General features: G+C 50.6%; 2 protein-coding genes across 9 annotated transcripts in view; one reads left to right on the top strand and one right to left on the bottom strand.

Moving 5' to 3' along the window:
* The window catches only part of Unc45b (unc-45 myosin chaperone B), a 32,154-nt gene extending 22,461 nt beyond the window's left edge, over positions 1-9,693 (bottom strand). The window contains exons 1-8 of the mRNA NM_178680.4: positions 9,587-9,693; positions 9,099-9,266; positions 8,515-8,551; positions 7,567-7,742; positions 5,807-5,896; positions 3,747-3,914; positions 3,049-3,217; positions 1,052-1,222 (exon numbers count right to left, since the gene is read on the bottom strand). Of these exons, the coding sequence (NP_848795.3) occupies positions 1,052-1,222; positions 3,049-3,217; positions 3,747-3,914; positions 5,807-5,896; positions 7,567-7,742; positions 8,515-8,551; positions 9,099-9,266 (979 nt within the window). The 5' untranslated portion in view covers positions 9,587-9,693. The remainder of the gene's footprint in view (positions 1-1,051; positions 1,223-3,048; positions 3,218-3,746; positions 3,915-5,806; positions 5,897-7,566; positions 7,743-8,514; positions 8,552-9,098; positions 9,267-9,586) is intronic.
* A 2,806-nt stretch (positions 9,694-12,499) lies between these two features.
* On the top strand, positions 12,500-20,178 carry Nle1 (notchless homolog 1). Of its 8 annotated transcripts, none has more exons than XR_003949391.1 (13): positions 12,500-12,607; positions 12,711-12,854; positions 13,176-13,393; positions 14,442-14,521; positions 15,363-15,439; positions 15,571-15,668; positions 15,962-16,154; positions 16,571-16,706; positions 16,815-16,856; positions 17,749-17,951; positions 19,078-19,237; positions 19,319-19,389; positions 19,896-20,178. XR_003949391.1 is itself a non-coding variant. In NM_145431.2 (13 exons), exons 1-13 carry the CDS (start codon positions 12,590-12,592, stop codon positions 19,906-19,908), a joined length of 1,458 nt encoding a protein of 485 aa, NP_663406.2. In that variant the 5' UTR covers positions 12,551-12,589; the 3' UTR covers positions 19,909-20,178. The 8 variants fall into 8 exon arrangements, 3 of the variants coding, with proteins under 3 accessions (XP_006533039.1, NP_663406.2, XP_030101702.1); XR_388409.3 differs by having other exon boundaries at positions 16,810-16,856; positions 17,816-17,951; XR_879591.2 differs by having other exon boundaries at positions 16,810-16,856; positions 17,813-17,951.
* Positions 20,179-20,181: the final 3 nt, after the last annotated feature.

The following is a 20,181-nucleotide window of genomic DNA, read 5'->3' as shown; positions in this document are numbered from 1 at the left end:
CCCAATCTCTAACCACACAGCTAGCTTCCCTGAAACCTCCTTATAGTCCTGCCAAGCTCTTCACAGGCACCCAGGTTGCTAGCCTCATCCGCTTATAAAAGATGCTTAGTGAAAATCACGACAGTTGTGTGAGTTATGTGCCAGGAGAGCGCAGAGGCCAAACACATCATTCGTATTATGCAACCAACTCACACACAAAAAAGGGTTCAGTTCGGTAGGGCTGGATGAGTCAACCAAGACACTGAAACCTGGTCTGCAAAGACTCCCCGAAATGAACCTGCTCCACCCACCCGGATTCACCTCTGACTGTCCCCTTCCATCCTGCCTATGGATCCCTCCCACTTCTCTGCTCTTAGACCACTCAGGGCCTCCCCCTTGTAAGCCAGGCGCTCACTTGGGTTTGACCCTCTCTGGCCCTGTCTGAGTTACACACGTGTCTCATGCTGCAGCTTTGCACTGGCCTACTGAGGCTTCTAAATCCACTCGGTTTCCACCTGAGAGCTATTCCATTTAATGCCTTCAACCAAGGAAGAGAATAAGAAACGCTCCCCCACCACACAGTCCCCACCTACTCCATCCCATAAACCACGTATTTGATTCTACCGCAGAGAGGAAAGAGACCAGTGCTGATTTTTAGAATATATACAGGGGCCAGAACTGAAGTTGGGGGCATGATAGCAGTCCTTAGGCACCCGGGTCAAGTGTTAAAGTCTAAGTACTTGCCTGGGCGCTGTGTTGGATGCGAGTGTAGGGACTGCATGGTTAGTAGTCCTGTTTGCTGCAAACACTTAATCCTGCCTTTTACATCTATCCAATGTTTTGGGGTACTAACCACTTCCTGGGTATGTTCTTGCCCTTGGTTCAGAGCCTTTACCTACCAGCTTCAGGAGACCCTGGGGAATCCTACTACACAAATGCCTGCCATCCCCTTCAGCTGGGACTGAAGACCCTCTCCAGACAACACCCTCCTATTCTCTCTACACAGAGACAAGTATCTGAGTCTACCCCAATGGTATGACTGAACCCCAAGCTCCTTCATCCCCCATCTCACCGTTATCTACAACATAGATGGTGCGTGAGTTGTCATGAATGGACAGGTCCTTCCTGGGGACATTCTTATTAAGCAGGTTCAGTGCCTGGTCTCTGCCCTGCCCAGACACTTTCTTACTGACCAGCATGTCCAGCAGGTGGCTGGTGATCTGCTTCAGGTCCTTCTTGGTATCTGAGGAACAGAAAAGGAGAGCAAATAGAGACGAGAGAGAATTTCACATGGAGAGGATCAAGAATGGCAGAAATGTCTCGAGGAACTCTGGAAGGCCTGAAGTCCCTGTTTTCTGCGTGTGAACGGTTCAAATATGGAACATTCTCCTCAGAAGTGCTTTTCAGTTGATGGTGCTATTTGGAGGGGCTCTAGAAACTCTAGGAGGTAGGGTCTGATTGAAGGAAGGAAGCCACTCAGGGCAGATCCTTGAGAGATGTTTCTGGTTTCCGTTGCCTCCCATCTCCCCTTCCCTTCCCTTCCCTTCCCTTCCCTTCCCTTCCCTTCCCTTCCCTTCCCTTCCCTTCCCTTCCCTTCCCTTTCCTTGCCCTCCCTCCCTCCCTCCCTCCCTCCCTCCCTCCCTCCCTCCCTCCCTCCCTTCCTTCCCTCCCTCCCTCCCTTCCTTCCTTCTTTCCTCCTTCCCTCCCTCCCTCCCTCCCTCCCCACTTCCTTCCTTCTTTAACTCCTTCTCCTCCTACTCCTCCTTCTCTTTCCCCTCTTCTTCCTCTTCCCTCTCCCCTCCTCTTCCTATTCACCAAGAGGTAAGAAGCCTCCCCCCCCCCCCGCCTGCTCCCACAACATGATGTCTGATGTTCGGCCCAAGTGCATGACGCCGAGCAACCACTGGGTATGTCCTCTGAGCATTCAAGCAAAATAGATCCTTCCTTAAGCTGTTGTCTGGTGTCAGGGTCTTGGCCATACAAAAGTAACTGGTAGAGTGAGCATGTGGATTTCCCTAGACAGTGCTGTCTGTCTCACACATCTTCCCCACAAAAGCAAAGAAATCCCCAAGCAACATCCCCAAGGCTCACTCTGGCCACTGAACACTGTCTCACCCCACAGCCCTTTAGCCTCAAACAGCTCCTGCTCTTGGAAAGCCCCTGATTGCCAGGCAATGCCTGACTGGCAGTGACCCACAAACGTTTTGTTTAGCTTTAATAAACTTTGTTTTGTTTTGCTTTGTTTTGTTTTGTTTTGTTTTTTGATACAAGGTTTCTCTGTGTAGCCCAGGCTGTCCTGGAACTTGCACTGTAAACCAGGCTAACCTTGAACTCATAGATCCTCCTGCTTCTGCCTCCCAAGTGCTGGGGTTAAAGGTGTGCACCACCACCACCACCACTACCACCCGGCTCAGTTTCCAGGGTTGTTTTGTTTTGTTTTGTTTTGTTTGTTTGTTTGTTTTGTTTTTCAAGACAGGGTTTCTCTGTATAGCCCTGGCTGTCCTGGAACTCACTTTGTAGACCAGGCTGGCCTTGAACTCAGAAATCCACCTGCCTCTGCCTCCCGAGTGCTGGGATTAAAGGCGTGCACCACCATGCCCGGCCAGTTTCCAGTTTTTAATTGATATTTATTTATGTAAATATATTTACATGGCTAGGAAGAGACAGGAGGGATCCAGTGGATCGTCTGAATGGGTTCAGAGTTTGTTTGAGGCAACATTTTTCTTCCTTACAGATTTCTGTATCTGTCCAAGTCTCCCCAGTGAGCTCCCATTACATTGTAATGAAATACAAATAACCCAAATTTACCATTTTAACTATTTTTTAAGTACAAAATCGAGTGGCATTGAACACAGTCACACTGATATGAGCCATCGCCACCATGGCTCCTTCCAAGCTGAAAAACGGACAACCTTGCACTCAGTAGTGTATACCACTTCCATTTGTATCACCCCAGCACACATACTAAAATCAAGCCGGTCCACCCGTGCACACGGGAATTGCCAGTGTAAGGTGGTGACTGGCTCTGCCTTGGATCCACATGATCCAGAACAGAAGAATATCTCCTACCTAGAACCAAGGCCTCCTCCTTCCCACGATGCTCTCTCTTGTCCTCTCCAGACAGGGAGTCAATGATGGCCTGGAGCAGGTTGCAGACAGCCAGGGACATCTCTTCATTCTCCAGGGCCATGAGGCTGCAGATTCTGTCTATGCGGACTGCGTGCAGGATGGCGGTGGCCTAGAACCCAGCAGGAACAGGGTCAGAAGCCCTGCCCCTCTCGTCAGCTTGGCATCCAGGTTAAGAGGTGGGTGGTGACCATCCTACCCACTTCATGCTATAGGGAAGTGGGGCCCACAGGCTGGGAAACTTCCTCCAGAAGACTCCGAGCTATGTCACCCCGTGCTGGATGGAGTCTTGGGGGCATTGAGTCCATGCCTGGGCAGGACCTCAGTGAGATGTAAGTGTAGAAAATATTCAAAGGCTGAATGTGAAGAAATACGTATTACAATGCTTTCGCATTCAGCTCTTCTTGTAATCAACTTTCAACAAACACCCCTGAATAGTCGAGCCCACTTCCAGCTTGCAGGGAAAGGGCTCAGAGCAGTCTTGAGCCGTGATTCACATGAGCCAGGCTGGGAGGCAAGAGACCCTTGAGGCTGTGTCTCAAGTTCTATTTGTGCCAACCACAGTCCCGAACACGTGCCACCCTCTGCGTCCTTGGACAAGCTGCCATCCTCACCACCTATCCCAAGCCCCAGGCCCTCACCCTAGCTCTGTGGCCACTGCACATGCCAGACAGCGTCCGCACAGCCGCTAGCAGCAGCTCAGGCCGCTGGGTGTTCATAAGCTGCAGCAGCAGAGCCACTCCATTGCTCTGGAAGATCCTCTCAGCACCCGCTTCTTCACGGCCCAGGACAATGAGGTTGTTGGCAGCCTGAGAGAGAAGCAATGGAGGTTGACAGGAAGCCAGAGGGAGGCTTTGACCATGAACCCATTGCAGGGGCTAGTAGACAGACTGTATCTTCAGAAGATTGGTCTATTCTCCCCTCCTGGTAGCCTGGTCTCCTCTTGACTGCCTGTAGGACACATCTCCCTTCTGCTGCCTGTGGATCAAGATGTAGAACTCTCAGCTCCTTCTCTGGCACCATCTCTGTCTGCATGCTGCCATGTCTCCTGCCATGATGATAATGAACTAAACCTATGAACCTGTAAGCCAACACTAATTAAATGTTTTCCTTTATAAGAGCTGCCTTGGGCATGGTGTCTCTTCACAGCAATGGAAACCCTCACTAAGACAGTAGGTAAGTGGCTGAGACTTCAGGCAAATGTGACCTGAACATTGCTATAAGCTTAGGGCATTGTGCTGTTCCAAACAACGCTGCTTTATCCATGACAACTCATTCGGTCCTCGGAGAAGCTGTAAAGTATATTTTTGTATCGTGTGAATTCATTGGTCACAGAATGAATACACTGCCCCTCTTTGGGCATCGGCATCCAAGCTCTGACAGAAATAAATGAAAAATATTTCGATGTTCACTGGAAGACTGGAGAAAAACATGAGACAGATCAAACCGTTTGGTTACAATGACTGTTACCAGTAAATATTTCAAAAAAATTTTTAATGTGTCAGCATGACCTCTTGGCAGTATTCCTAAATGAAACAAAGCATTATTTGAATGTGCCAGTGTTTCTTGGGATCAAAATTACAGTGAGGCAAGTTAGATATCCCTCATAGGTGTAAAACTTGAGACAACAAATAGCCCAATATCCAGATGTGTGATGTTTAATGAAATACTTTTTAATCAGAATCAAGGCCAAAATTTCAATAAACAAAATATCTGATTTTAAACAACAATGTCATCCGACTCTGCTGTTTAATTTGCCACAATGACTTCACCCCAGTCTTGACCCTTCCTATGGTTAATGCCAGTTTTCTTCCTTCCTTCCTTCCTTCCTTCCTTCCTTCCTTCCTTCCTTCCTTCCTTTCTTTCTTTTTTCTTTTTAAGTTCTATGCTTTATAATTTATTTATTATCAGGGAACTATAGGTTAAAGATACCCTGCAGAACTTGGTTTTCTTCTTCCACTACGGGAATCAAACTCAGGTTGTCAGACATGGCAAGAGGCACCTTTACCCTCTGGCTATCTCACTGACCACTTCCGGTAGCCTAGAGGCCTCAGAGGCCTCAGGTAGCAGAGGCTAGCCTTGAATGCCTGATCCTCTGACCTCCACATTCTACATGTTGTAGTTAAAAGCATATGCCTGACTCTGACTTAATGCCTTTTGCTCTCTGGGAGGTTTGAAGTCTCTCTAAAAGACTCTCTTCTCCTTTTAGGGAATTGTAGAAAATTAAAATGCCAAAGAACAGAAGGGAGTCTAGAGTAGGGCTCTCCGATGGGATTCTGCAAGGTGAGTGTGTTCTGTGGCTGTGCTGCCCGACTTGCTTTTACCTGTGGCTACAACACACTTAAAGTTTGTTCAGTAGAACCAGGGAACACATTTCCTATTTCACATTTTGCTTTGGTTTATCTTGGTCTTACTGTGTAGTCTAGGCTGGCCTTGAATTCATGATCAACCCGACTTAGGCCACAGGCTCCACTCTGCCTGGATGTTTTCACTCCATGTGTGTAGTGTATGTACAAAATAGGTAACTGGGACCATATGTGGTTGTTGTAGTGCCGTTTTCTAATGAGATTAACCCGGAGTGGAGCCAAGGTTTCTCCATAGCCGTGGTTATGGCCCTTTTACCATCCCAGGCCAAGGAATCCTTTCATGGGAGCCGCGTGGAGAGAGCGCCCTCTGCTGGCAGGAATGACGCATCACTCACCTTCTCTCGCTTATCAGCCTCGCTGTTTTCGTTCAGAAGAATTTCAAACATCGTCTGTACCCTGGAGTCTGTAGAAAACTGCACACGGAGCTGAAGAGAGAGAGCCCTAAGTGAAGCAGGCAGCTGGTGCACACCTATTCTTCATATATTCAATTCAGAAAAAAGATCTAATCTAAACCCTAGCGCATCCGTTCATTTTTGAACAAATGGGGGGAGGGTGTGCGTGTGAGATAGCTCAGCTGGCAAAGGCTTTTGCAGAGCAAGCCCTGAGACCTAAGCTGATTGCAAAACTCTCAGGGTTGGGAAGTGAAAACCAGCCTCCACATCCTCTGCCTCCATACCCCTTCATAATAACGATTAGTGATGATGATGATGATGATGATGATGCTAATAATAATTTTAACATTAACTGAATGACCACTTTATGCCAGGCACTGTTCTAGATGCCACAGATAGAAAGGTGTACCAAGGAGCAGAGATAATGTCCCATGCCTTTAATCCCAGCACTCAGGAGGCAGAAGCAGGCAGATCCCTATGAGTTCAAGGCCAGCCTAGTCTACACAGCGAGCTCTAGGACAGCCAGAGCTACATAGAGAGACTCTGATCCCAAACAAGAATCTCATAAACAATCAACTATTAGACATTGAATTGGAGATTAAGTTAGAAATCTATCTCCAGGCTAATAAACTAGAAGTAAGGGCTGGAGGGATGGCTCAGTGGTTAAGAGCACTGACTGCTCTTCCAGAGGTCATGAGTTCAAGTTCCAGTAACCACATGGTGGCTCACAACCATCTGTGATGAGATCCGATGCCTTTTTCTGGGGTGTCTGAAGATAACTACAGTGTACATGTATATATAATAAATAATTAAATAAACGAACACACCAGAAGTAGATTTCAGACATTTCACCAGATGAGTGGAAACCATTCTGTTTGGGGATCTAGACCCTCACACCCTGGGCCACTCTGAATCTTTCATAAGGTGGTCTAAGTGACCATCCTCCTGCTCCCTCCATGCCTCCTACAGCTGAGAGCTTTTGCTCCTCCCTCCTGCTGGTCTGGGCTCATCTGTTTGGGTGGGCAGGCCCCTCCTTCACCCACCCCTTTTCTCATCTCTCCCTCCTTTTCATTACACACACACACACACACACACACACACACACACTGAGTCTGAGTAACATGGTCCAGCCACACAGGATGCCTTGGAGCAGAGGGCTGAGTGAGCTACTGCTCTCCTGCTCTTTTGTACAGGAGAAAGCCGACATGTCTAAGGGGTCAACCAGAGAGAAGTCAATAGTTGAGCCAGGGGAGGATTCAGGGCTCCTTCTCGCTGGCTTGGACTCTTCATGCCTTTATCCATCTACCCGGAAACGATATCATGTTCCCACAGACTCTGACCCTCTAGTCCCCATTGGTCTTCCTGATTCCCCAGGATTCCTGGCTACTTTAATCCCCCTAGAGTTCTAATAACGGAGACTCACTAGGTGATCATAATTCATGTTCAAAGCTTCCATCTGAAATGTAGAAGAACTGTAGCCATGAGTAGATTGTGCTCTCACTCAGCACCACGGCGCTCTCCATCACTCACAGGCAGCCGTACTCGCCTAGCTGTTTCATGGAGCCTGCCCATGCTCTGCGCTATCTCTATTGAAACTGAAGAGAACGGGGCTCATTCTGTCCTCCCATCTCAACCTCCCTAGCCCATCTCCCCCTAAGAACGGGATGGAAGCTGCCAACATTCTCTGGAAGGGCCCAGCTTACCTGCTCTTGGATGCTGGTGTTGAGCCTCCGCAGTGTCTCCTGGAAGTTCTGGTTCCTTGGCTCCAGGGTAGCACAGCGCTGCACATCCTTGAATGCCTGGTCCAACTTGCCAAGATGCTCCAGTGCCTGGCATCGCCGATACAATGCTTTGATGTCAGCAGAGTTGATGTCAATGGCTACAGAGGGGGACAGGCAGATCCTCAGGGAGGCTGGGCTACAAGACTGATCTCCCTATACTACTGCCCAGGAAGGATAAGGATGTCTTCCTTATTTGAACTAGCTGGCACATACCTTTTTTTTTTTTTTTTTTTTTTTTTTTTGATTGGGAGAAAGACCCATAGAGTCTCAAGGTTGGCAAAAAGACAAGACTAAAAGTCCTCTCCCCCTGCATCCCCCCCAGCAGTACTCCCCAACTTCTATCTGATTCCCAGTGCTTCCCCAACCATTTTTATCAGGGTTCCATCTTACTGAGGATTGTATATTCCCAGAAATAGGGTGCTCCCCTCTTCCTGAGACAGCCAGGCAACTCCATCAATAAATCTGTCACAGCTGGATGGCTATGGAAACTTTTAATCCCAGCACTCGGGAGGCAGAGGCTGAACCTCTGTGAGTTCAAGACTAGCCTGGTCTACAGAGCTAGTTCCAAGACACCCAAAAACAAACAAACAAATAAACACCCTTTCCCTATTCCTGCCCAAACTCCTCCCTGTCGTTTTTTGTCTCCTTATCCTAGGTCTGGCTCTGAAGCCCCTAAAGTGAAATTAAACCTTCCTTATTCCACCTGAGAGCCACCTTCCCTGAGCTACATACTGCCAGATACCTCATTTCTTTCTCTAGTGGTTTCTTAGCCTTCAGAACCTACAGACTATCATAGCACGTAATAACAATGAAAGCCAGATCCAAGCTACTGCTCAGCCATGCTGAGTGAGGGTAAAGTGTAGAGCTCACCTCTGGAAGCATCCGAGGCTGCCTGGGCGTAGCTCTCCTGAGAAACAGGAACGAGAGATTGGAGATTAGGGAGGGCCCAGTGGAATCAGCATTCCCTAAGTGAGGGGAGGAGCTAACCTGGGAGGCGGGGGTGGGGGGGGGGAGGGTGGGGGGGGGGGTGCTGCAGGTTATCAGGGGCTTGGGATGCACCCTGTGCCTGGTACAGAAAAGCACAGGCTGTAGTGCCAGGCAACCCTAGCTTTAAATGCCAGCTCCTCTGCGACCCGGGAAAGTTTGGTCAAGCTACTCCCGCTTTCTGAACCTTGGGTTTCTTGACTGAGATATGAGAATGAGAGCATAGGCTGTCGCAGGGCTCTCTTCAGAGGAGTGGCCCAACATATGAAAAGCACCTGTGTTGGGCCAACTGTGACTGGTGAATTCCTGCTTCTCTAGAGCAGTGGCCGGGGTAACAGGAGGCACATTTGCCAACTCAAGGGGTCTAGAGGGCATAGTGAGGATGATGATGGCTCACTTCCGTCAGGCCATCACAGCCTTGCCTCCAGCCTTAACCTCCCTCATCCCACCCACGCTGTCCTGTCCCAGACCATTTTCAGGCCGCAGGCTGCCCGATTCCGGTAGAGTGTAGCTAGCAGAGCCTTGTCCTTGGTCAGCTTCAGGGCCTGGCTGTAGCTCTTGGTGGCCGCCTTGTAATCCTGGAGCTGAAAATGCCGGTTCCCCTCCTCCTTCAGCTGTGCCGCTTCAGCCTCTGCCATCTGCGGGGACACCAACAGCCCTGTGTGGTCAGCCTTTTGCTGGACACCCAGGACAAGGCTTTTAGCCTGATAGCTAGGGCCCCAGGTTTCCCTCTTCGCAGTGTAGGATAGTAATTCTGCTGGCAAGGTATCCACTCCAGCCCCCCTAAATCCACTGACCACTCCTTCCAAAGGACATTGGTGTTTGTTTGGGGCTTGACTCCCACTGAAAGGGTTGTCAGAGTCCCTAAGCTTCCCTATCTGTCTCTTTCAACCAAAGCAGGCCTGAAGGCCTGAAAGTCCTCCCATCTTCTCCTTACCCAGGCTCCCAGCCTACTCACAGTCTTTCTGCACGATGCCTCCTCCTAGGCACTGCTCTGAGCTCTGCGGTCCACCTCAGACAGCTTGATCTGCTGCTCCCAGCCCCCACCCTGCAGACTTTATCACCCCAGCCAGTGACTCCAGACTATATTTGGCCACAGGGGCAGGTGCTCCTGGAAGCTGTCATTGATACAGGGCCCTCCCCCTGCCTGGACTGGACATCCATGCCCACGTGAAGGGGGTGACTCGCCTCTGGCCCTCGAACACCTCGCTCAGGGGCAGTCCTGGAAGACTTTAGACTCATACCTCAAAGTGTGGGAGAAAGATCCAGAAGAGACAGGAATATCCCTTGGAGACTTGCCCTGCCTAGGCAAGTTATAATGCCCCTTCCCCACCTCCGTCCCCAGATAAACAACCCTCCCCCCATCACCACTACTACTGCTATTTTGGGAGTAGAGTGACAGCTGAGGGGCTGATAGACTTGGACACACAGCAGCTGCCCAGGTCCCTCTGGAGACTTCCAGAAAGGACTCTCTGGAGGGAGGGGGAGAGCAGAGCAGAGGAAGATCCCTTCTTGCTTCTCTTCATACTTGTTCACAGCCCAGCAGGACTTGCTGACTCGTGTCTGAGCGGGTGTGTGTGAGCAGGTTGCCGTTTGAGCATGCTTGTGTTCCATCCCTCCCTGTCTGCGTTGATGAACACACCCAGTCCCCCATCTGGCTGTGACTCCCTTGGATGTCGGCTCTCTTCCTCTGGATTAGATTCCATCCTCCTAGGGTAAGGACTAAGTCATACCTGGAATCCCCTGAGCTCAAGGACCGTAGCCCACCTTCCTTGGATCCAGATCTCTCCCAAGACAAGAAGAGGCTCCCTCTACAGAAGTGGCCATCACCGTGGTGGATGGGTGTCTCTGGGAGCTGGCATTGCTTATTTCTCCTCAGTCAACTTTAAAAGGCCTTCCTCATGGAGAGTCAGAACTCTCCTGTCCTTCGGTGTCTGCTCCAGGAGGTCAAGATTGCTCTTGGGGAGCTTCTATCACCATCCCAGGTACAAAGCCTGGCAGACAGTGCCCTGGTGTTTTGAATGAATGAATGAGTGAATGAATGAATGAATGAGTGGGGGGATAGATAGATGGATCTTCATTCTTATGCTCTGCTCCCCTCCCTTTTATTCTCCCCATACTTCCAGTATATTTCAAAACACACCTGAAAGATACTGAAGAAAAGCCACACACAGGGACACCCACAATAGCCTCTGCAAGTATGACTGTGAGTTTAGAATATGGATTCACAGCTATGTGACCTTGGACAGGTCCCACTGCCCTGTTCAATGAAAGGCCTAGTCCTAACACGTGAGCTTGTTTGTTTCTTGATTCTCTCGCCTTTGTTTTCGAAGCTGCCTTCAGACTGGCTTCAAACTCCTAGACTTAAGCAATTCTCCTGCCTTGGCCACCTCTATAGCTGGAACCAGAGCTGTGCGCCACGTCCATCCTAACACACAGCTTCTGGATAGTGATGGGTAAGTGGGTGGGTGGATAGACAGATGCTCTGCTTTCATGGGATGGATCCCAAGCCTGGAACCTCATTTGTGGTCCAAGCAATGAGGTATTGACAAAGGATCCCACTGCAAGCAAAGAAGCTTTGGTTCTGTGGCGTTTGGATCAAGGGATCCTACATTCAATTCCTGATTTCATAATTCAGTCCACAAGCGTTTCTTCTGTGTCCCCTATATACCGGGGGACATGACTGATAATGAGGAAATGACTGAAAATGCCGGAAAACTTGGAAAACACAGGACAAGACAGACAGGGTCCCCGAAAAACCAAAAGGAAAAAAGAAAAAAAAGAAGAGAAAAAAAAGAAAGACAGGGTCCTGGGAAAGGCTTCCCTAAGTAATTGAACTAATCTATGCAAAGTTCTGAGAACACTATCTGGCAAAGAATAGAGGCTCAATTCGCTTTGTCGGATGAATGAATGTATGCATGTAGGAATGAGTATATTTAAGCCGAGAGATAAACAATGTGAAGAAGGCCAGAAGGCAGCGTCCCTAGCAAATGGAGTCGTTGTTCTCAGATGAGGAAAAGCCTCCAAAGAGCACACGGGTCCCTCTGGCCTTCTTCAACTTTTATTAGTCTCGTTTGTTTGTTTGTTTGTTTGTTTGTCTGAGACAGGGAGTTCTTTTGGAGACCTTCAATGTCCTGGAACTTACTCTGTAGACCAGGCTGGCTTTAAGTTCAGAGATCTATCTGCCTGTCTTTGTCTCGCAAGAGCCTGGATTAAAGGCATGTTCTACCACAACCTATTTAATAGTTCCTTATAGGCTCTATATTCTTTGAACTTGTACAAGAGGAGAGCAGAGACTCAAATCTGTCCACAAAAGTTCCAGACAGAATAAATTGCCTATGCAAAAGCAGATACAGGAGAGGGCCACACCTTGAAAGAGCTCAGAAAAAAAAAATCCCAAAACAGCTGGGCACCGCGGCCCATCCGATATTCCCAGCATCCCATCCTGGGAGGCACAGACAAGAGGATCATGGAGTTCAAGGTCTACTTAGGCTACACACCCTCAGCCTATCTCAATACATACATGCATACATGCGCGCGCGCGCGCGCACACACACACACACACACACACACACACACACACACACACACACACACACATACACAAACTAAATCCCACAAGCCCACCTATAAAAGTTTCTGCCTCAACCCAATAGTTTTCTGGTTTGTATTTTCACCCCTGCTGCCTGGACCCTGGAAGTGTCATCCTCCACCATCTCCTGCCTCTGTGAGCTAGGCGGGCAAATCAATTAATTTCTCTGAGTTTTGGAGACTAAAATTGGCCAGAATCGCTACTGTGAAAAGAAGGCGCGAAGGGAGGCCACCATTGGCAATCCCGGCCTCCGAGAGCGGCTTGACTCCTCCGAACACGAGAGGGCGCTGTAGCCGGAGGTTGCCCGGCGCGACATGGATTTAACGCTCCGTCTTTCCGCCTCGGTTCTCCTCCACGTGGGGACGCAGGATGGCGGCGGCGGTGGTGGTAGGTGTACGCGCACGGGGCGGGGATGCCGGGTCTCCGCGTGGGGTACCGAGGCCCGAGGGGAGGGGAGGGGGACTGACAGTCTCGCGGCTTGATTCTGCAGGAAGAGGCGGCGGCAGGCGACGTGCAGCGGCTGCTCGTACAGTTCCAGGATGAGGGCGGTCAGCTGCTGGGCTCCCCGTTCGACGTGCCAGTGGACATCACGCCGGACAAGCTGCAGCTGGTGTGCAACGCGCTGCTGGCCCAGGTGAGCACCCCAAAACGAAGCCACGGTGTTCCGGGGACCCAGCTGCTCACCGACAGTGTCGGTGGCGTGGATCGGCCCCAGGAAAAATGTTCTCCGCGCCGACTCACCTACAGACAGGCTGTGTTTTGAACGCGTCGGATGCAGTGTTTCCGTGACTTCTTGTCACAGCCCAACATAAGCATCCCCATTTTACAGAGATGCCCAGCGGGATTAAATTTGTCGCATGGTGGTATGCAGTAGTTGGGATTGAGCCGACTCCCGCTGAGGGCAGGCATTCATCCCTCCGAGCAGAGTTCCTCTTTACTCTGTTCTTGCCTTCAGGAGGAGCCCCTGCCCCTGGCGTTCTACGTCCACGATGCTGAGATTGTGTCCTCCCTGGGGAAGACGCTGGAGTCCCAGTCTGTGGAGACAGAGAAAATCGTCGATATCATCTACCAGCCCCAAGCTGTCTTCAGGGTCCGGGCTGTGACGCGGTGCACCAGCTCATTGGAGGGTCACAGCGAAGCTGTCATTTCTGTGGCCTTCAGCCCCACAGGAAAGTAAGGACATGGGCAGAATCTTTGGGATGTGGAGGTGTGTCCTCTGACAGGTGGAGAGGACCATCCTGAGTTATTATTCACAGGGTCTTAGGCTGCCTGCCTGTCATAGACTTGGGGTCTGGACTCACGTTGCAAGTAACAGACTTTCTTATTGGGGTTTGGTCCCCAAAGGCTAAGAATAGTACCTGGCTCAGAAGAGCCTATCTTGGTTTGAACTACTCCTTTCCGAAGTCAGGTTTCTGCATCTGTTACTTCCCTATGAATCCTTTCTTGTAGGACTCTAAGAATAAGAACAGTTGAGCCAGGTGGTGGTAGTCCACACCTTTAATCTCAGCACTCAGGAAGCAGAGGCAGGCGGATCTCTGTGAGTTCAAGGCCAGACTGATCTAAATAGTTCCAGAACAGCAAGGGCTACATAGAGAGACTCTACCTCCAACAACAGAAGAATATGAAAAGCTTCAAAAGCTTTTTCTAGAAATTTCCAAGGAGGTAGAGACTAGGCGGGCAGGTCTTTGTGAATTCTAAGCCAGCCTTTTCTACAGAACAAGTTCTAGGTCAGCCAGGGCTAACCAGAGAAACCCTGTCTTTTAAAAAAAAAAAAAAAAGAAAGGTGCGGGGTGGGCTGGAGAGATGGCTCAGGGGTTAAGAGCACTGGTTGCTCTCCTAGAGGGCCTGAGTTCAATTCCCAGCACCCCGTAAGAGCTCACAACTGTCTGTAACTCAAATCTCAGGGGATCCAATGTGCACATTGTGTACAGATACATGTGTAGGCAGGATGCCTGTTCATGTAGAATAAAGATTTAAAAGCATTAAAAACACATACAAAGTGGATGGATGAATGGAGTGAGTGAGCTGTTCCTGTTGGGAAGGAAGAAGAGAGAAGTGGCCTCCTAGGGTCTTTTCCTAGATGGCATTAGTGTCCTATTTCTCCTCAGGGAATGGAGAGTCTGTTCCCAGAAGATGGTTGGCTAGGCAGCAGGAATACCCATGCGCAGTGTCTCAGGGTGGGCCCCACCACTGCAGCAGTCAAGCGGCCTCTCTTCCCCAGGTACCTGGCCAGTGGTTCCGGAGACACCACTGTGCGCTTCTGGGATCTCAGCACTGAGACACCGCACTTCACATGCAAAGGTCGGTGTGCCTTTAACCACTTACGGGGGCTTAGTGCGTGCCAAGTGGTTAGCTCAGTAGCTCCTGGTAGGGCCTCAGAAGACTCCAACCCATTAGCACCCTGTTCACAGCTGCCTGCTCCTTGAGGCCAGTCAGCCACTTAGAACGAAGCAGATACTGGACTGAGTGTGGGGTATAGGGAGGAGCTAAACTACTGGTTGTAGGGACAGCTTGAAAAGGCTCTGCCAGCTGGGTGGTGGTGGCGCACGCCTTTAATCCTAACACTTGGAAGGCAGAGGCTGGCGGATTTCTGAGTTCAAGGTCAGCCTGGTCTACAAAGTGAGTTCCAGGACAGCCAGAGCTACACAGAGAAACCCTGTCTCAAAAAAGCCTCTGCCACAAAGGTTCCCAGACATCCGGAATCCTGGAGAGCTTGTTGAAATCAAGTGGTCCCTAACCACTCCCCACACCCTAGACTCCCCAGAGCTTTTGTTTCAGCAGATCTAGGGCAGGGCCTGAGTACATTTCTCAGAAGTTCTAGGTCTGAAGACTGCGTAGAGGAGTCCTATACATGGCATACTCCTTATATTTATATTTGCATCTGGAAGCTGAGGGTAATTCTTGCTTTTCTTCCGAGAGCTGATGTACCTTCTGTCAAGTGAGGAATTAACTAGGGAGTGGCAGTGTTATCTGCAGAAAGCTGCAGCTGTAGCTTTTGGCTGTGTTCTCCCTCACCTCTCCGTTGATTCGGTTCCTCTGACCATTGGTTAAGGAGGGTTTGTAGTGCCCCATACCCTGCTGGGCACAGGCTCGAGATAAAGGTGAAACGGAGCTTCTTTCTCGCCCTCCCCTGCTTTCTTAGGACACCGGCACTGGGTCCTTAGCATATCCTGGTCCCCAGATGGCAAGAAACTGGCCTCAGGCTGCAAGAATGGCCAGGTAGGTAATGTCAGGATAAATGGACCGAGAACAGGCTCTGGGGTCTTTAGAAGGGTGTGTTGGGGGGTCAGCTGGGAGACCCTTGTCAGGACAGGTCGCAGAACGTTACTTTATGAGCTTCTGTCCTTCAGGTTCTGCTGTGGGACCCAAGCACGGGGCTGCAGGTGGGCAGGACCCTCACTGGCCACAGCAAATGGATCACAGGCCTGAGCTGGGAGCCCCTTCACATGTAAGTGACACGAAGCTGAGACACTGAGCTGGGATTAACGCTGCCCCTCCCCTGCTCAGTACAGAGTAAAGGAAACATCCCCATGACAGCAACGGCTTGGCCTACTATGGCCACACCCCTTGCTGCTGGGGGGGGGGGGCGGGGCTCATCACATGACCTGAGCACAGCCTTGCTCTGCTGTTAGAAAGCTGTTAAGAGATTGTCCCCAGCCTCGTTGAGTTCAGAATGAGATACAATATGGGCAGACAGGTGCTGCCAGGTCAGACCTGAGGTCACATCTCCCACTTCACCAGGAACCCCGAGTGCCGCTACGTGGCCAGCAGCTCCAAAGACGGCAGTGTACGAGTCTGGGATACAACCGCAGGCCGCTGTGAACGCATCCTCACGGGACACACGCAGTCAGTCACCTGCCTCCGATGGGGAGGAGATGGGCTTCTATATTCTGCTTCCCAGGACCGAACCATCAAAGTCTGGAGGGCCCATGACGTAAGGGGCATTCTGAAGCCAGTCTGCTGGGTCACGGGTGCCAGTGCCTTGCTGCTTGCAAACTTGTTATCAGAGGGTCTGGTGTTTCCAGAATTATACCAAGAGTCCAGCTGGTCCTTCTGCGGAAGCAGCTCCATGCAGCCTTGTGGGGATTCTGGTGGGTTTTTTAGAGCCTATTTCGTTGTTTGCCAACTCCCACACTCAAATCCATTTGACTAGGTAAACCCTTTTATTCCCTGAAGAGGGGCCCAAGCTTCCAGATGCAGTTTGATGAGATGACCATGCAGCCGTGATGAATTCTTAGGTTCCTGATTCTTGCCTTATGTCACCTGTCCAATGGTGGAGTATAGGGTATAATCTCTCCCCTTGATGCTAGGTATGTATGTGTATATGTGACCTGTCTTCTCCTGCCCTAGGGTGTGCTGTGTCGTACTCTTCAAGGTCATGGCCACTGGGTGAACACTATGGCACTTAGCACAGACTATGCCCTGCGCACAGGGGCCTTTGAGCCTGCTGAAGCCACAGTGAATGCCCAAGACCTGCAGGGGTCCTGTGAGTGAGAGGGAGGAGGGGAGCAGGCTGCCTACGGGAAGGAGCCTAGTGGGTGGATGTGTAACCAGTCTGGTTCTTTCTCTCTCTCCCCATTCCTGCACAGTGAAGGAGCTGAAGGAGAGGGCATCGAGCCGCTACAACCTTGTGCGGGTGAGTATGTGCCACCAACATGAAGTCCCAGCTCTGGACTCTTCTCATCCGACCACAGAAACTCCAGTCACTTGGGCCTCTCTCCCTTCTAGCCCCTTTCAGTGTTTCTGTTCCAAAAAGTTGTTCTTGGTTGTCTTAGTTAGGGTTTTACTGCTGTGAACAGACACCACGACAAGGCAAGTCGTATAGGGGCAACATTTAACTGGGGCTGGCTTACAGGTTCAGAGGTTCAGTCCATTATCATCAAGGTGGGATCATAGCAGCATCCAGGCAGACATGGTACAGGAGGAGATGAGAATTCTACATCTTCATCTGAAGCCTGCTAGCAGAAGACAGGCTTCTAGAATCTTAAGCCCATGCCCACAGTGACACACCTCCTAATAGTGCCACTCCCTGGGCCAAGCATATTCAAACCATTACAGTCACTGTCCTCCATAATCTTCAATCTTAACACGCCGGGCATCATTTAACTTGTATCTTATTTACTACTTTTGTCTCGTCTTTCCTTTGTCATCTAAGGAGCACATTTACATGGTCTAAGGTTCAAAAGATATTATGAAAGATATTATCGATCTTTCACAGAGTCCTGCATTGTTCCCTTGGGAAGCATCCAGCTTTACCAATATCTCATAGTTCATAGTGTCAGCATGCACACTGTATACATAAGGTACAGCTTGCCTAGGAAAGCCACCCCCTTCTAGCACCGTTCTGTACCTTGGTTTGTATCTTAGGACTCCTTCCACTTAGGTATAGAGTTCCCTCTCCTTACTGGCTAGCCTGGAGTTGCATGTAAGCTTGTGTCCCTGCCAGGCCTCATTTCCCTAGTTCTGATCTCGGTCAGTCACATAGCCAGTATCTGACCACGTCCCACGCGGTGTGCTTTCTTGCCCAGGGCCAAGGCCCAGAGAGGCTGGTCTCTGGCTCAGACGACTTCACCTTATTCCTGTGGTCCCCAGCAGAGGACAAGAAGCCCCTCGCCCGGATGACAGGACACCAGGCCCTCATCAACCAGGTGCTCTTCTCTCCTGACTCGCGCATCGTGGCCAGTGCCTCCTTCGACAAGTCTATCAAGCTGTGGGATGGCCGGACGGGCAAGTGAGTGGCGGGGCGAGGCTGTCCCTTATTAGTGGGGTTTGGCATGGACTCGACACTGCTTGCTCTGTGTGGCACTGGCTGGGTCTGATTTCCTCGCCCACACTTCTGACACAGAGACCCCTCACCTCAGCACTGAATTTGGAGTAAAATGGCATCTTTAGGGCTAGTGACAGGGCCAGGGGCGTAGAGGTGAACAGTAGCTAGAAATGCATCCACATCAGGCAGTTCTCAGCCACATGTAATTCAGGCTCCAGGTCTTTGGCCTTCACAGGCACCTGCAGTCATGAAATTTAATAATAAAAAGAGATCTCTGGGCTGGGCAGTCGTGGCTCACGCCTTTAATCCTTGCACTGGGAAGGCAAAGGCCAGTGGATCTATGAGTTCGAGGCCAGCCTGGTCTACAGAACGAGTTCCAGGACAGCCAGGGCTACACAGAGAAACTCTGCCCCGAAAAAAAAATAAATGTGTGTGTGTGTGTGTGTGTGTGTAATGTGTGTATATATATATATATATAATCTTTTAACAGTTAAAAAAAATGAATTAGAATCTGATTCTGATAAGGTCGCCTGATGATTGTGCAGTCGGCTAAAGTCTGAGAGGCCCTGAAGGAGGGGGTGTGGTGCACCAGCCATTATTAGGTGGAGAAGAGGCATGCTGTGTGGGAAAAGAAGAAATATCTATCACTATGTATTTTCACACAGCAGTTCTTTCAAGTGGTAATTCAGATTGTCTTTAGAAAGCCAGGAAACTGAGTCTTAATGGCTTAACCAGACATCACAGCTAGACTCGATTAACTTGAAAGCTCTGGCTGGGGCTGGCCCACCGTTAACTCCACACCACCTGTCAGCTGCACCTGTTATGTCGGAGGACACCGGGCAGATGGGCTAAGCAGGTGGTGCATTGGCCTTTCAGGCATGCGGTGTCATGCCGCTCTGGAGGCTTAGCAAGAGGGAGCCTCAAACCCACTCAGCTGGAGAAGTTCCACAAAATACTAATGGCCGATAATGATCAAAACCGTCTAGCATGGGACCCAGGCAATGCTAGCAGGTAGCCAAGGTGAGCGCCACTGTTGTGGATGCAGAGGACATGTTGAAGATCTAATACTCTTTTTTCCCCCCCGGCCCAGGTACCTAGCTTCCCTGCGTGGCCACGTGGCGGCCGTGTACCAGATTGCCTGGTCAGCTGACAGCCGACTATTAGTCAGCGGCAGCAGTGACAGCACGCTGAAGGTGTGGGATGTGAAGGCCCAGAAACTGGCCACGGACCTGCCTGGCCATGCCGATGAGGTAAGGCTTGCTGCATAGAGGCTGCGGTTGGCCCTGGCCCTCTGCTTTTCACTGTCTGACCCTGTCTGACCCTGTCTATAGGTATATGCTGTTGACTGGAGTCCAGATGGCCAGAGAGTAGCAAGCGGCGGGAAAGACAAGTGCCTCCGGATGTGAGTGGGGGTGTGGTAGAAGCTGGAGTGTTCGCTTCTCCTGGCCCACACTGGCCAGTCCTTCTCTGCTCTTTGGCATGGTGTGGAATTCAGAGGGACCTTCTTGAGGCACAAGAGCCAGATTCTCCATGGGAGGTAGAGATAGGGGGTTATGGAGACTCTGGGAGAACCTGTAGGTCTCCACAATGCAGTAGTTCATTGTTAAGGTCCCAGGCTTTTCAGTCGTGGGACCTGCGTTCGGATCCTGGTTCCCCCTGGCCGTGTGCAGGCACAGCGGCACCTTTCTAGACAGGAGGGTCACACCTAAAGCACCGTGCTTGTGACGGCAACTTGATACTTGGCAGTAGGCACAGCGGGGTCACAGGGCAGGACTGAGGGAAGGAGAGGGGTTTCTGGCTGAGGTGTGTCGTGGGTACACAGTTGAGTTTCAGAGCTACAGGTGCCAGGCTTTTGACAGGGCAGTAGGCAGCGTGGTTCCCTCCCATGCCTCTCCTTTCCCCCCGCAGATGGAGAAGATGACTCCACAGCTTATTGACCCCCCCTCCCCGGATTCAACCCCCACCTGCCCTGCCAGAGACCAAGGAATGCACACGACCACCTGCCTGCCCAGGACAGGTCTCCAGTGTGTGACAGTCAGGACATTACAGCGTGGAGCTAAGCCATGGGCACTTCCTGGCAGTGGGGAAGCCAGGCATCTGGCTCCCATGTCCTTTTCCAAGGGTCAGCTGTGAAGGCCCAGACCCTAGGCTATGCGTGTGTCCAAATAAATAACTTATATTTTTGTGTTCATGT

The sequence above is a fragment of the Mus musculus genome, chromosome 11 (genome assembly GCF_000001635.26).
Source record: "Mus musculus strain C57BL/6J chromosome 11, GRCm38.p6 C57BL/6J".
NCBI classification, from domain to species: Eukaryota; Metazoa; Chordata; class Mammalia; order Rodentia; family Muridae; genus Mus; species Mus musculus.
Note: the sequence above shows the minus strand (reverse complement) of the source record. Positions and strands in the feature narration are given on the sequence as shown.